General features: G+C 38.1%; 1 protein-coding gene across 2 annotated transcripts; it reads right to left on the bottom strand.

Annotated features, from left to right (window-relative positions):
* Window positions 1-5,797: 5,797 nt before the first annotated feature.
* LOC138105666 (anterior gradient protein 3) lies at window positions 5,798-13,979 on the bottom strand. Of its 2 annotated transcripts, XM_069005781.1 has the most exons (9): window positions 13,940-13,979; window positions 13,680-13,812; window positions 11,417-11,480; window positions 10,081-10,133; window positions 9,365-9,441; window positions 9,046-9,109; window positions 7,977-8,060; window positions 7,131-7,214; window positions 5,798-6,554 (listed from the first exon to the last, which is right to left on the bottom strand). In XM_069005781.1, the coding sequence occupies exons 2-8, from the start codon at window positions 13,783-13,785 to the stop codon at window positions 7,165-7,167; spliced, it is 498 nt and encodes a 165-aa protein (XP_068861882.1). In that variant the 5' UTR covers window positions 13,786-13,812; window positions 13,940-13,979; the 3' UTR covers window positions 5,798-6,554; window positions 7,131-7,164. The 2 variants fall into 2 exon arrangements, with proteins under 2 accessions (XP_068861882.1, XP_068861881.1); XM_069005780.1 differs by having other exon boundaries at window positions 5,798-7,214.
* Between the last annotated feature and the right edge of the window lie 1,710 nt (window positions 13,980-15,689).

Consider the following 15,689-nt stretch of genomic DNA (forward strand, 5'->3'; position numbering starts at 1 on the left):
TCCAAATCCCCTTCCATGGTTAGGGACACCTTCCACTGGACCAGGTTGCTCAGGGCCCCATCCAAGCTGGCCTTGAACACTTCCATTAGAGTCCTAGTAAGCCCAGCAACTTACAGACCTCTAATTCCTCCCAATTGTTCCTCATGCCATGTGTGTCTGTGGATGGGAAGTATGGAGAGGCACCCAGTTGTGCTGGTTACCCACAAAAGGGATGGGAACCATAATCCTGCCACCTGTTCTTCCCCCATCCCTGTATCAGCATGCAAAGCAATCTACACTTCCATAAATAAAATACCCTTAGAAGTGCATTTGTTATTCTCAATTTGGTGAGTGTAGCCAGTACATTCACAAATTGTGCATACAAAAAGATAAAACTTTTATTTTTCTCTGCACTGTTTTAAATTATTATAATTACTTTCATGGGAGATTTTGATTGTTTTTCAACTTTGCTGTTTCAAAGTGTGGCTATGAGCCTGACATCTTTTTAGTAAATTGCCCCTATAGTCCCTATGTAGTTTGAACATTTTCATAATTTATCAGCATACTGCCACAAACATATTGAGCCTACGTGACTAAAATATGTGTAATGCCAAAGTATTTACTGGCACTGGCAGTGCTTGCTATTGTCAGACTTGGAACCACACTTTCTTCTTTAAATGAATTTCAACTTTACTTGGACCTGTGGTAGCTACCAAAAAACCTCTAGCACTGTAGCTAGAACTGTGGAGTTTACCAAAAGTATTTTGGGAATTTACTCTTCCTCAAAGACATTGTTACTTCTGGGCTTATGGCTCAGTAGACCATGTTACGAAACTATATAGCCGGAAGACTTTTCTTTAGCTTTCTTGGTGAGTCATCCTCTCAAAGGACATGTATGCTTTGGATTGTTTTAGTGCAAGAAGGAAAGGTCTTATGGTTTATGTGACGGTTACAAAATTGTGGATGCTCTCTTTCATTTGTCTTAATGCAATGCCTTTTCTCCCTTAACTTCAGGAATTCAAATGACTGATAGAACAGATTTCACAGTCAGAAAGAGGCAGTGCTAATTAGTTGGTGCTTTTTTCCATTAATATTAGTTGGATAAAAGCACCCTCATTTCCTTGACTTGCCACGTGCTTTTTGTATGATCTTAGCCTGCCTGTGTTTTAGTTCCTTCTGTATAAAAATATGGAAAGCTAAACATCCTTAGCTCCGGCAACTCACTTCAGGGTAAATAACCAAAGGAGTTGTCAGTCTCTTTAATGCTGCTTCCATATGGTAGGACACCTTCAGGCAGCACACCTGCCTGTGGATACAGCTTTGCCTAGTGCTTAAGGTGTTTGGATCTTGTGCTCAGAAATGCCCTATAGCTGTACCTAGGGCTTTACAACCCCAGCTCACCATCTGTGCAGTCAACACATTTGGTCAGGAAAAGCAGCCTGAAGGTATCCCCAGTAGTCATACTTGATGGTGTTAATAAAATGGCTGCCACATAAACACTTTGGATAGGCTCAAATTTGCACTGTTGCCTTCTAAAAATAGCATGTGAAATAATATTTATTAATTTAAAATTCTCTGTGAAATATCCACAAAGCTGTGTCTTGGCTTTTATAAACAGTGAAACAAACACTAAAGGTTTATTTCTCTTTAATGGAGTTGTTCCACATCTCATATCTTTAGTCCAAGAATGCAGGACAGCTCATAATACAGTTTTACTGGACTGTGACTCCCTGTGTATTAATTTGTTTGGTAGGTAAATAAGAAAGTGCGTTTTTCCAAGGAAGGAAAGATTTAGTCTCCAGGTCCAGGATGATTATTGCTGCTCTGAATCTTTGAATTCCCTTTTGGGAATTCATTATGGGATTTAGGAATTTTTTTTCTTTTTCTTTTTTCTTCCTTGTTTTTTTTTTTGTTTTGTTTTGTTTTGTTTTTTTGTTTTTTGAGTTTTTTTTTGTCAAGGTTGAGAATATACAAATTAATGAGAATTAAGCCATTGAGGCCATGAGGGAATAATTTTTTCAGTTAGGGCAAGAATGCTCCTCAGTGGGAATGTGTATATTAAAATATTTGATGACAGTAACAAATATTATTTGTGGAGTTGTCTTCCAAGTGAAGCAGTGCAGGTCTGGAAGATGTGAGCTCTTCTTCCGCTCTTATGCTCTGATACAAATGCTCAAGTACTGTGTAAAATCACAGCCCCAACTGCTTATAGGCTTTAAGCAAAAAACCCCTTAGCAGAGCAAGGCTACTCTTCTCCCTGCCCTGTGCAATATTCCTCACTGTAGGGTGTAGCTTCTTCTCCAGGCAGTCACTGGTCTCTTCCCTGTATCTGAACATAAGCAATGAAGCTGGTGGTTTTTATGCATCCGTGAACTTTTCTCTCTGCAGCTGGCTGGGTGCTAAATAGCAGGGTGGGTTCCTGTGTGCCAGCCTTTTACAAACAATCACCTGGGGACATGCAGCCAGGGTGTGCGAAGGAGTAAGGAGTCATACCTCAGAAAGGTAACAGAAGACACAGTAGATCTTTTTGAAACAGTTTTAGGCTCTTTCCTGAAACAGTAACAGTCTAAGCACCAACACACTCCATGTGGAGTGTTGTCTTTTGAGTCTTATAAATTTGAAAAGTTATTGTGTGTGGTATTTTTCTGCTTTCTCACAGACCATGGGACAAGTACAGAGGGTGACTTGATGAATGTCTGCTGGAGTTGGCACTATTGGGAAATTTCAAAATTCAGTTCTTGATATGGCAGTGTGAACTAAAAAATGATTCTGCTTATTTGGGATTTTTCTAATTACACAAAGATAGGGGAAGCTGCTGTTTTTGTGTGTCTTCTCTGATTCTAAAGGGATCAGCAAGTATCTGATACCTCCTAAGAGAAAACAGTCTGCTGAAATAGATCCACTTTTAGTGACTAGGGGGTCAGTTACTTTACAATGCACAGCAGCAACCAAAGATGGCAAGTCATGAATTGCATGAGCATCCTGAGCAGCAAGGAAAAGGAATTAATAGATAGACTGCAAATTCTGTGGATTTTCTGGTGGAAAAGTAAATATTCCTCCCCTTCTATTTGGAGGTTTTGGACTTTTTAATTGCCATGGAGACTATTTATTTCCTTCTGACTTGTACTGTCGATCTGTACATCCATTTGAACAAAGGAACAAACAAAAGGAAGCAAATCAGTGACTTGGTTGTGTGGAGGACATCTCAGCATTTGGAAATTTCTGTGTCAGCCTTTGGCAAGAACACGTGTAGTACATGAAACAAACCAAATTATATCAGTCTTATTCTGCAAGATCAAGTTACTTTTGCATTTTAAGTGCTGAGGTGTCCCAGTCTCTCACCTCCACAGTACACAAAGGTATGGTGCCTTTTCTTTTGTTCAGGTCAAGTGCAAATATTTGCACATGGGAAAATGTTTTAGCTCTACAGACCAATAGATCAGCCATCTGCCTGGAAAAGGCAACGCCTTTCTGTGCTGAGACGGATACACAGGGGAGGATCCTGTTCTGTCAGTTCTCAGATTCCTGAGCCTCACCTCACTGACGTTAAGTCCACGTTTGTTTGTCTACTCTTGGTCTGATTACACCAGATAAGTCCAGACAGTAAAGTAGACACGGATTTGTGAACAGGTGGCAGTAAAGTTTGCTTCCCAGAATGTGTTATGGTCATACCAAAGGTAAAACAGAGAAATTTTTTTTGTAAAAAACATGGATTCCCACAGGTGATGCTGCATTATGCCTAGTTGGTTTAGTTCCAGATAATCAAGAAACAAAAGGAACAGTTTCCATCTCTTTCCTTAAGAAAGTGGAAAGTAAAGAGTATAAATAAAAATCTGCCCACTAATATTGTGAATAAATTTGTGTGGCGTGCAAGCAGAAAAGCAGGGAATAAAAGAGGGAGCAGACTATCATTCCATTCATTTCAGAGGAAAAGAGGGGAAAGAATCATGTTATGTCTGTTATTGAACAGTTTACAGACTTACTATGTTATCTCAGAGCAATGTGACTTTTTTCTGAGATCTGAGTTTCTGTTCCATCGGGAGAAATATTACCTGGAAAAACAGTCTTCAAAGAGAAGGCAGAAATGTAGTAGCAGCTCTAAAATTAAGGACGACTGTTGAACTGAGCTGTGAATAAAAAATATGTGCATACAGGCCTTTTTTTACCTGAATATCTAGCTCCACCAAAAGGACTGAATCTGTCTTTAAGAATCTCAGAGGTTTAGTCTCGTTTCTGAAGGCTATGGCTGGGAAGAGATTTCAGCATGGTACTTATGGGGATTTGAGAATGTAAAGAGGGTGAAATCCCCTTTAGTTACTTTGCAAAGAGATTTCATCTGACACAGCATAACTCATATGCCTGTGGTATCTCTGGAAAGTGGCTACTCTCTGCTTAAATGAGTGGTTTGTTAAAACTGTTACAAACTTCCACAGCAGCAAATACTGTTCGAAGTTACAGATGCAATCATTATTAATAATACCTTTGGAAATGAATCTGGATTTTCTTCAAATGTTAAAATAACCTTCACTGCAGTGTAAATCTAAAGGCTAACTTTTGTTTGATGATTAAGTCAGTGAACATTGTATTGTTCTGAAAATTTGGTTATTTATTTTAATTCACAGTTTGTTTCCTGTCTGCTGTCTCACTATCAAATGCCAAAAATGAGCAGAACAACAGTAGCCTTCCAGGACCAGGGCTTGAATTACTTGTTTCTTCCAGAATTCCAATTAGTGGTAATTCTACCATTCATTTCCTTTTACATCACTGAGGTGAGACAGATTATGGAGTTCAGCCTTCCTCAGACCAAGCAAGCTCTGGACTGTGGTACTGTATCACTAATCTTTTGGGATTCCAGCTTTGTGCATTCTTGACAGCCACATCTTTGCTTATGAATGGATCCTCCAAAGGAATAAAGAACTTTAAACTGGTTTTGAAGAGGGAAGGGGATAAAACCAGGCTCACTGGAGTTAAGTCTGGTAGTGGCACACAAATGTTTGAGGGACAGCATGCTAGTGAGGCCCTTTTGTCTGCCCTCTCAGTGGAGGGGATAGAGCCATGTGGCAGCAAAGACACAAGAGTTATTGATGTTAGAAACCATGGAAGTGCCTGGGAATGGTCATGTAGGAATTAGGACTTCTCCCCTCATAAAGGTGGCAGGATCAACTGCCACTATATATATTGGGATCAACAGCCCAACTGAAATGCATCTACACAACGCACGCAGCGTGGGCAACAAACAGAAAGAACTGGAAGCCACTGTGAAGCAGGAGAACTGGTGTAGATTGCCAACATGGTGGGATGACTGGCACAACTGGAGTGCTGCAGTGGATGGCTACAAATTCTTCAAAAGGGGTGGGCAAGGAAGGGGAGGCAGTGGAGTAACCCTGTATGTTAGGGAGTTTTGATTGCCTAGAGCTTGGTGATGGTGGTGACAGGGTTGAGAGTTTATGGGTAAGAATTGGAGGGAAGGCCAACAAGGCAGATGAGTGTCCAGAGAAGGGCAATGAATCTGGTGAAGGGTCTGGAGCACAAGTTTCATGAGGAGTGGCTCAGGGGTATTGGGGTTGTTTAGCCTGGAGAAAAGGAAGATGAATGGCTGTCATGGCCACCCTGGGTGATCTCTGGCAGCTAGCTTGCATTTCTTTCTCCAGAATATCTCTGGCATGCTCAAAAGGAGGTATGACCACAGACTGGGAAATCTTGCCAAATCTGGAACAGATAAAGACATAAAGGAATAGAGCTCAGCACAAATCAAAGGAATGAGATTTGCAGTTAAATTTTACTTCTAGCATTTTTCTGATAGGTTAAAAACATCATACTGATTGTAAAGACAATGCATTGCTAATGACTGAAACAAATTTTTTTTTCTTTTACTGTACAGGTTATTTATGTCTGCCCTGTTGGAATATATGCTTATATGCAAATTTTGCATAATTATGAAGATGTGGATGTGTGCAATATAACTCACTCGTGACATATTAATACAAGATATTGTGAATTAGCAAAGCTTTCCTGCTGAGATCCTTCTTTCATCTATTGTATGTACCCAGGCAGCATCACAGCAGATGGCAGGTGGCACAAACAAATGACACAGGTGTTTCACACGTAACACAACATACAGGCTCCTACTGCAGGTGAATGGCTGACTATTTTGCTCTTACAAAAAACCACATTGCTGGGATAATAAACCATCTCAACCGACTTCAGCTTTTTACTCAAAACCAGGTGTCCAGCCTTGCATACAGTGATCCTGCGGAAATTCTGCGAAGACTTTGTTTGTCCAGATTCCCTCAATAAGCTGCCACTTTCATGGTGGAATGCTACAGAAGAGGAGGGAACAACCTGGGATGAGCTTCCCATAACTCAAGTGCCATTTAAATGAAAAGAGCTAGGATAAACCTCCTCATTTTTCCCATGCCAGACTTCAGCATCACTTAGCCTCAGGACTGGAGTTCTGGGTCTATCTCCTTCCATCTCTCTTGCTTCACTGTATCTTTATTGTTGCAAAACCTGTAGCTGCCCTTTGATTATTATCACCTCACTGAGGCTGCATGCTCAGTCTCTTCTGTTTTCAGCTACAACAACAAAAGTTAAAGGATTATACAGAGGAAAGCTAAGCCCGGAACACTGTTGTTTTGTTTGTTTGTTTGTTTGTTTGTTTTTTTCCTATGTAAGCTATTCCAAAATTTATAGCATGAACTTTCTGGTCTGATTTGACAGCAAAGTTTCCTTTAATGAGAAGTAACTGTATAAAGCAGGGGTACACTAAGAATTAATAAGCTTCTTGCAATAAAAGTTAAAATGGGGAGCCAAGATGCAGCTAATAACTCATGTAATAAATTGCAAATAGATATCAAAAAGATTGTTTATAACTCCTCTTCAGAAGTCATAGCTGGCTGGCCTAACAGTCATTATTGGATTGCTAAAATACAGCTCGAATTTGCTGCACTTAAAAGCATCATTTTCAGTTATTTAGAGTATTAATTTCAAAGTGTTTAATATATTTCTCCTCTTGTTTTACAAATGGGTGCTATAGTTTTTCTATCTTTGTTCTCCAAGTTGTACATATACATTTCTTATGAAATCTGATATGCCAAATTTGGTTGGTAAAAGTTCAATTTGCAAGTAGAGACAGAGAGGTGCAGCTTCACCTCGTAGAGATTATGGTCATTTCACTGTTGCTGGTTACAGTTCTGTCTGAATGAGGCGTAGTGCTTTCTTCATGTTCTCTATTACTGAAAGAAAAATAAATAAGAACTGTGAAAATGTATTAGAAGTACATTTGTGCAATTAAAAAAAGCCACCTAGTTTGATTTAATAAATTATTCATACTGAAATTGATTTATGGTCACACATTTTATTTTAGAAATTTCTATTTTGAAAATTCTGTTATTGATACTAAAACAGAAAGTAAAAAAAATTCATGAATCAAAATGTTTAACTTAAGGGATTTGACAAGACTCCTTTCAACTTCCTCACTTCTCAACAGCAAGCCTGGTAATCAGATATGATGTGTGCATTTGTGGTGAGATACTGCATTGGTGTCAAATAGATGGCATAGAGTAAGAACAGGCTCAACCTGAAAAATCACATTCCTTTCTGAAACATGGCTGTTAGGGGTATGGACATAACCAGCAGCATTTCTTTACTGATTCCCTCCCACCACTGGCTATTTACATTGTACAGTTGGATACTTTTGAGCATAGTGACTTTCACCATTCTCCACAAAACTGCTCAGATCTTGATCCTGAAGGTTCTCACCCATAATCTTTCAATTTTTCTTACTTGAGTAGTCCCAATAAATTCAATGGGACAATGGGCGCGATTGTTTTTCTAGAACAGGTTAGACCATTATAATTTATTGTAAATGCTCTCACACAGTATTTATTCTTTACTTTGAGATCCTAATGGATTCTCAAGCACAAGTGATCAGGATGGGGGGGTATCTGACTTCTTACAATGTGAAATGCAAAGTAGCACAGCAAAGGGGCACTTACGGAACATCATGTCCTGTGGTTCATATGTGTAAAGCCGGTTGGAGTATCTTCCTGTGATATCAGCTCTTACTGTGAGAGATGGGTCTGAAAAAGCGTTTGGATTAAACACTGCCTTCCATTCCCACAACAGCTGAGGGTCACGGTGTGGCATTGCTTGGGCAGCCCTGTTTCTGATTTCATCAATGCAGCAATTACGAGGCCGTTACGCTCTGTTCCAACCAACTGCTCTTTACTTGGAGAAATCCCAAACAAAAGCTAATGCTCATTTTTATATTACACAGCTCTTTTAAGCTAGGTTACACATGCATTTCATTCATATTTAAAGAAAAATATCCTGTTTTACAGGTTCTGAGTTTACATCAGAAGAGGCTAATCTGACTGGATGCACTCATAGTGAGGGTCATGCCTATCTACGGCAATAGATAGCATGACTTACCTAGAGCCTTCGGAATGAAAATCTTCTGACTCCTCATGTTCCCAGAATGGGAACAAGTTGTTGTGGGCATCTCTTCTCTCAGTTACCCTTCCAAGTTTTTTGTTAATTTACTGATGTCTGTAACTACACTGCTCCCTGTCTGTTTGTGGGTGTATCTTTGAATGCCATCACGGAGCTAGGCACTCCAGGCTCCCTGTAGAGTGAGTGAAAAGGAACAGGCACTCTGGGGCATAATTAATTTGATCCATTCCAGAAGTCAGCTTTACAATGGGGTAAATCATTCCTTAGATGCCACTGACCATTGAGTTATTCTGTGGTAATGTCCACTTTATAGACATCTACATTCAGTCTGATATTTGCTTTTTCAGTAAGCTTTGTGTTGTAACAACACTAGCAAGAAGCGCAGAGAGCAAAAGCCCAGATATTAACAGACTTTTAAGCATCTTGCTCTCAAGCTCAGACTAGTACCCTCCAGGATATATCTGTAATCTGAGGAAGTTTGCAAGAGTCAAAGTATGCAACAGAGACAGAGAGATTTTCTTTGGCAAAATGAATCTTTTTGATGCCCCCAAAGGAGGACAGTGGTATAATGCAGATACCACAACTTTGCCAATACATAAATATTTTACATACCTACAAACATGATTCGAGGCACATATTGTCCGTCAGGTGACAGGTTTTTATCAGTGGTTTCATGCTGGTGTAAAAATTAAAGATAGTTGTTAAAATATTTCTGTAAACTTTGCTGAAGTAGTACCACCTGTGAATAACCTTCTACCAGAAGACAAAACCAAATAGGTACTACCTGTGTGTGAATACACATGCACAAATGCCTCTATTACATAACTAAAATGTCAGATATGTTAGCTAAAATGACGAAAAAGCAAGACAAAGAAAGAGAAAACACAGACCATGAAAAGATACTAGTCACATCACCCCAAACCCTTCATACCATGAGATTCAGCATAATGAAGTTATTTTGGGCCATTTCCTGTATTTCTTCATTTTCTGCGAAAGCTTTCTTCAGTGCTAGAAAAGACAGGATCACTTTGAAATCCATCTCAAACTCTGCCTTTCTGCCTGTGTTTGGGCACCACATTGGCCAGAGACTGGGCCACATTGTTCCTCTCTCTGCTGATTCACATTCCCGAGGAGACGCTTAAGGGCTCTATCACTGCTTTTGGGGTTTTTTTCGCCTATGGCAGTACAACCTCTGGCTATGAAAATGGAAGCTCTCTTCTGTTATTTATGAAGCCTGTTGTCTCAATGGATACCGTGTCTTGGCTTGACAAAAGTGCATTATTCTCAGAAAATTCTTGTTAGATCAATTTCAGCAGCCCTGTCCTTGCCTCCTTCTTTAGTTACCATTTCAGGAGGGCTAAACAATATTAAATCTGTTCAATGAGTTAGTAGCAAATCTGTGCCTCTTAATTTAAACTGATGAGTGCTGCATTCAGGATAGCAGTACAGCAGCAGTGAGAATTATTCTTGAGTAGTTTCATAGTGGAGTTTTTGTAAATAATGTTAATAAGTTCTTCACTTTTCAGATACATTTTCATTTACCTGTTTCTCTGAATAATTTTCAGTAGGTGCAATACAAATATATAGAAGGTTCAGTTTCTTATAAAAATATTCACAAAATTTTAACACACAAAAAATCAAAATTACCTTGGCAGTATTGACAGTCTTCCAAATGATGAATTACCATCAGTGGCTTGTTACTTTATTAATAATAATAAAAGATGCAGTTAGGTCATTTGACATGTATTCAACTGGGTGATTTACTAGCAGACTGAAAAATGAAAATTGCATTTAATCTTATGTTAACCCACAACAAAACCATATAGACATTCTGTAAAATATTACAGAAATTTCTGAGCAAGGGAAGAGAGCATAAACATAAAATAAAGAAATAGAGGAATGGAGTTTCTACATCTAAATAGGCCGTCTATAGCAAGAGATTCTAGAAGAAAGAAACAATAGTTCCACCATAATTTCATTCTCAGGTAGTAAATAATCAGACTAAATAGGTATTTAATGTTGCTTAGGTGTGAATTTCTCCAGGATTAAGAAAATAAAAAAAAATACATATGAATTGGAATAAAATAGATTTTATAAGACTGGGTTTATCATTAAATACTTCCCATGAAAAGTTTCTTGTGTTTTAAGCTTTCTTGAACAGATATATAGTATATTATTTATCTTCTGTAAATAGTTTGGTAAAGTATTAGAATTTTATATTTTGGACATCAAAACATAAACAAATTCTGTGCATTTTCTCTTGTACTTTTTAAAAAGATATTTACTGTTCAGCAGGTTGGTTACTATATTGCTTGGTCTGCTTTCAGTGTCAGGAGTTGTTAATTTCTAACCATTTTCACACAGCGTACATGAAATTAATTGTCCTTTGTTTTAAAAATAACGCCTTCAATTTAGCACTAACTCATGCTACACTATTGTGATCTACAATGAACTGTAAAAGGTATTTAAATAGGTGCTGTTATGAATTCTCAAATGTATTTGCAGCTGAGTCTCAGAGAGGAGGGAGCTTGGAACTTCCATTTCTACCAAGATAGTGAGAAACTGTGAATATGATGGGCCACAAACACATTCCAACTAATAAAGTGTTGGGGGAAATATCAGAGGCAGCAGATCACCATGCAAGAGTAAATGTAACAGATTTCAAGGAAGTAATCAGAAGTACACGATATTAAACCACAATAGATGTAATTTAAAAAATTATGCTATTCTATTTATGATTGATAATTCAAATAACAACACTGCTTTTGTGGCAAAGAAATGACAGCATTACATTATTGGCCCACGATGCCACTTCAGAGTCATAAGAGCCTTACAAGGCCTTATATTTATAGACAGAGTCTGTTTTATTTAACTGGGTGGTCTGCAGATCAGCTCTCATGGTGTTTCTTTGTTCTGTCTCATTATTATATTCTGGCAAGATGGAGTAACAACACTGTCTTCATACTACTTTTTAATCTCTTACCTTTTCTTTGCTTGATAAAGCCCTTCTTCATAAGTTTGTACCCACGTAATTTCATCTCCCCACCCTAGAAATAAAACAAAAGGGTTAGCTACTGGCCAGCCAAGTAACTCATAACAAATTCCCTTTTTTTTCTCCTTGTGGTTTTTTTTTAATGTGTATCAACAGTTGTACACGAATAAGATTGGGGGTTTTTACTTGAAGGTTCTCTAACATTGTGGATATGCTAATTTTTCATTCCCAACAGAGACACTGAAAGGTTAAAAAAACCTCAATCAAACAACCAAACCCCCCAAAGATCTCAGTTGTATCCAGTCCAAATCCTTTGACAGACTTTTTAGTTGTCTTTCTAAATGCTCAGAGGTCCCTAAATCAGCACCCAAGTCCTTTCTATCTCAGATTTTCATGCCCACCCTGGGACTTAAAGAGAAGCTGGGATATAATGAGAGAAAAATAAAATATGACAGCTCAAATAAAATCAACTTTAATATGAATGATATTAGAACAGTCTTGGAATAGACACTTAACTCCAAAGCAACTTCAATCCCTGAAATTGCAAGCCCTTCATCTAATTAAATAATTCAATAAAGGAATGGCTGTTAAATAAAAATCTCCACTGAAACAAAATCCTAACAACATCAGCTCCATAGCTTAACAGTAGCTGGGGATGCACAGATCTCAAAGAGCAAATTGTCCAGTTGGTTTTATGCCTTCAGCTCCCCAGGATGCCAGTCCTTGTACAGTAGATCCCTGCATTCTAGGCGGTGTGGCTCCATTCATGACAGCTCTCATGGGAATTGTAGAACAGTTTCTGGACCTGGACCAGCTTACAGCTCTGTTTCTTCTGCACTGTCTAGACAGTGCTTGGACCAGCCCAGATTTGCTGTTGGATTTCTCACAGGACAATTGCTTGTGATGCTTCTAGATCACGTTTTCTTTCAGTACACAGGTCTGTCTGGCTGATGGTGGGACTCTGGCATGCTAACCAGTGTCTTCCCAACCCTGGCTGCTGCCAGCTCCTGATGCAGATAACTGCACAGAGGAGTCAGCAAGGGGCATTTTGCAGCATGTTTAAGCATTCCCCTTTGGTCTGTGAAAATTACAGGTAAAGTGCTCAAGGCATTCCAATAGGCTTGAAATCAGAAAAGTTACATTTGTTTTCTGTGACTGCTTTGTAGGGTTTTTGTTTGTTTGCTTGTTTTTCCCCAAAACTGACAGAATGTAAAAGATTTTGTTATCTTTTTTTGTCCATTTAGGCTTGCTGGGAAAAATAAATCCTGATTGAGGCAAGCTAAGCAATCAATCCCAGACTGATTATAACCTTTCCCCAGGGATACTGCTTACAAAAGGTGTTCTGAAATTTCTTTTAGGCTAGTCCAGGTGTTGCATGATTTTGTCAAGTGGTCTAAGAGCAATTAGGCTCAGATGGAACCTCTGAGACACGTGCAACTTTGCCAGGATAGGGAAACCTCAGAGGTGTGGGATCTGCAGGCTTTGCACAGCCTGCAGAAGAGGTCAGGAAGGAAGACAGAGATTTTTTTTGTTGAATAGTCCCAAAAGGAGAAGACAGATGGGGAAGGGGAAAAGACCTTACTAAGCTATTTTTCTGCTTGTATTTCTAATGATTGATCAGATATAAATAAATTAAAACAGGGTCTTTATTTAACATCCAGGTTGAAAATTATGTACCACAAGGAAGTGAATTACACACAGTCATACTTTGCAGTGGATACCTGATGAAAAACAAAAAAAAGAAGACATGCAGAAAGCCCCAGAAGTGGTTCAAACTGTTGTTCTGTGTACAAGAATGGGTCTGTAGAAAATTTGTTCCATAGCAACTGGAGTTATGGTAGGTTACAATAATAAAATATATTTAAAACAGTCTATAAAAGAGTATTTTTCCATTGATAGTCCTACATGTACACTTTCATCGGAGAGACTCAGTTTAGGTTATTTGCTTCTGGTAGGTCACTATGACTTATATAAATTATGCAGGTTATATGAGGCCCTCAGTCATATCCTTAAGAATAAACTGACAGAGTCAAATGACATGAAACAAGAATATGGATTACTTAGAGTGTAACTTAACACTAAAGAAACACACCTCACTAAGTATAAATGTGCATTCTATGTATGTTTCATATATGCATACATATATGTGTATATATATATATACATTCTATAAATGTACATTTAATATAAAAATATTTGCTGGTCTACATGATGAGGTAAGGAGGTTCATTCACATTCAGTGAATATACAATACCTCTTGACAGTGTCTGAGGTGCACGTTTTTCCTTTTTAATTGCCATTGCAAGGTTGGAAGTAACTGCAATTAGCAGGAGGGACAAGGCCAATGTAGAATGGAGCATTATTTCCCCTCCAATGCGGCAAGGAAACTGGAAAACAAAGAAACAGCTTTAGTCACACGGATTTGTCACCTGGTGCAGTGTAGATCAGTATGTTAGGGGCATCCTAACAATCTGTACTTCAGAGACACTTTTGGTTATTTCTAGAAATTCTTACCTTTGTAAGAAAAATGCAGACAGGAGGTGCTTAGTTGTTCTGTGCAATGCTACTGTCAGCTGTCAAAATTAGGCTGCAGGGTACTGTTCCCATGCAATTCTCATGAACTAGTACAATATTGTAATATTGGATCACAACAACTTCAAGACTCTGCTCCAGGTTTTCTAATTTCAGAGAAATGTAACAGCATGGGATTTTTCTTTCTTTTTACTTTGGAGCTTTTTTGTCAAAAGATGTCTCATAATATCCTTCTTAATAAAGTAGGAAGATTGGCAAGTATTTGCCCCCAAGTATAATAATCTTTAAATTGTCAAATTCATCCAAAATGTTGACATTGTGGTAATTTTTTAAGTATCCACTCTGTGAGCCAGGATGTTAAAGACTGTGAGATAAATGCCAAAGAAATTTTCAGCTGTTTCTCATGATGAGAACTTGAAAAATTTCTGCATTCTTCATTACATCTTTTACATTGAATTTCAGCTCAACTCCTTCTGAATAAAACAATTCATCAGTGTTTCTGGCTGGTTCAGTATTCTCTTCCTGACAAAGATCATTATAAGAAATTCAGTAACTTCTGATAAAAACTTTTGCTAGAAGTCAGAGAACAAAAGCAAGAGTGGAGAGAAAGCATTATTAAGCCACATAGTTTTTAATTGATAAGTCTATTTCTGCCGGTACAATCACCTTTAGGCATTAAAGCTCTGATATTCAGGTGGATATCAGATGGTTTCAACTGAGTTAAAAAATGTAATGTATGTAGGCCAGGATATCACTCAGTCTTCTCACTGGAGATTCCACTTTTCAGAGGTTAAGTTTTAAGAGCTACCAGGATGCCCCACTGAGAAATTACTTTTACTTAAATAAAAAAACCCCAAACCAAATGAACAATAATTGAACAATAATAATGACCCTCTATCTACCCCCCCCCCCCAAAAAAAAAAAAATCCCCCAAGACATTTGTGCCTGTGCTGATAAAGAAAATCCCTAACTTGAATTTAAAAGTGGTATTAGTATGGAATTACAACCCTGGGCACCGGCCAAAGAAAATGCTTCACACTTTTTGGGACCGAGACGCATGAAAAGTACTGTTTTAATGAACATCTTAACATCACAGAATCACTGTTAGCAGTTAAATTTCTTGTGAACAAATTAAAACTCTATTTCCAATAACTGGTAATCTCAATAAGAGAAATGCATTCTATTCAGGAGGCTGGAGAAAAATAATGCATGTTAAAATATGCAAAAGTTAGGGAAAAAAAAGGAGTTGTCATTTTGTAGTAAGGAGTATTCTTTCACGATGTGTGCATAAAGAAATCAAAGTGTTAATCTCTTTAAATCATCAGGTATAATCATCTGAAGCTTAATAATTGATTATCATCCTATTGAAAATCAAGAGGGCTTTGGAACTGCAGCTGGAGGCAGTTTAAATTTAATATTCCGTATTTTTGATGCTACATGATCCAATGTTATTTAATTGATTCAGAGCAAAAAAGGACAGCCAATGCCATATAGATTGCCTTCAATTCCCTGCCAGAACAAACATTTGCTAGCTAATCTCTATGCATCTATCATTTGTCTTTTTGTATAACTAGGCTTGTAAAGTATTTGTGAACCAAACCTTGTTGCTGTACTAAAGGAGAGTTAAGAATGAGAAATACTTGCTCACCAGCAGCAACCAGTTCTCCTGATTGAAGGTCCTTTTCCTGGAACTCGTTAGTTAAAAACCAGTGATTTAAGCACAGAACACCTG

The sequence above is a fragment of the Aphelocoma coerulescens genome, chromosome 2 (genome assembly GCF_041296385.1).
Source record: "Aphelocoma coerulescens isolate FSJ_1873_10779 chromosome 2, UR_Acoe_1.0, whole genome shotgun sequence".
Classification (NCBI taxonomy): domain Eukaryota; kingdom Metazoa; phylum Chordata; class Aves; order Passeriformes; family Corvidae; genus Aphelocoma; species Aphelocoma coerulescens.

Coding starts and splice junctions, on each gene's coding strand:
- LOC138105666 (XM_069005781.1), bottom strand. CDS start 13,785: ATGCTCCATTCTACATTGGCCTTGTCCCTCCTGCTAATTGCAGTTACT. Junction 9,110..9,364: donor TCATTATGCTGAATCTCATG/GTATGAAGGGTT, acceptor TTTTTACACCAG/CATGAAACCACTGATAAAAA. Junction 7,215..7,976: donor ACCACAGGACATGATGTTCC/GTAAGTGCCCCT, acceptor TTTTTCTTTCAG/TAATAGAGAACATGAAGAAA.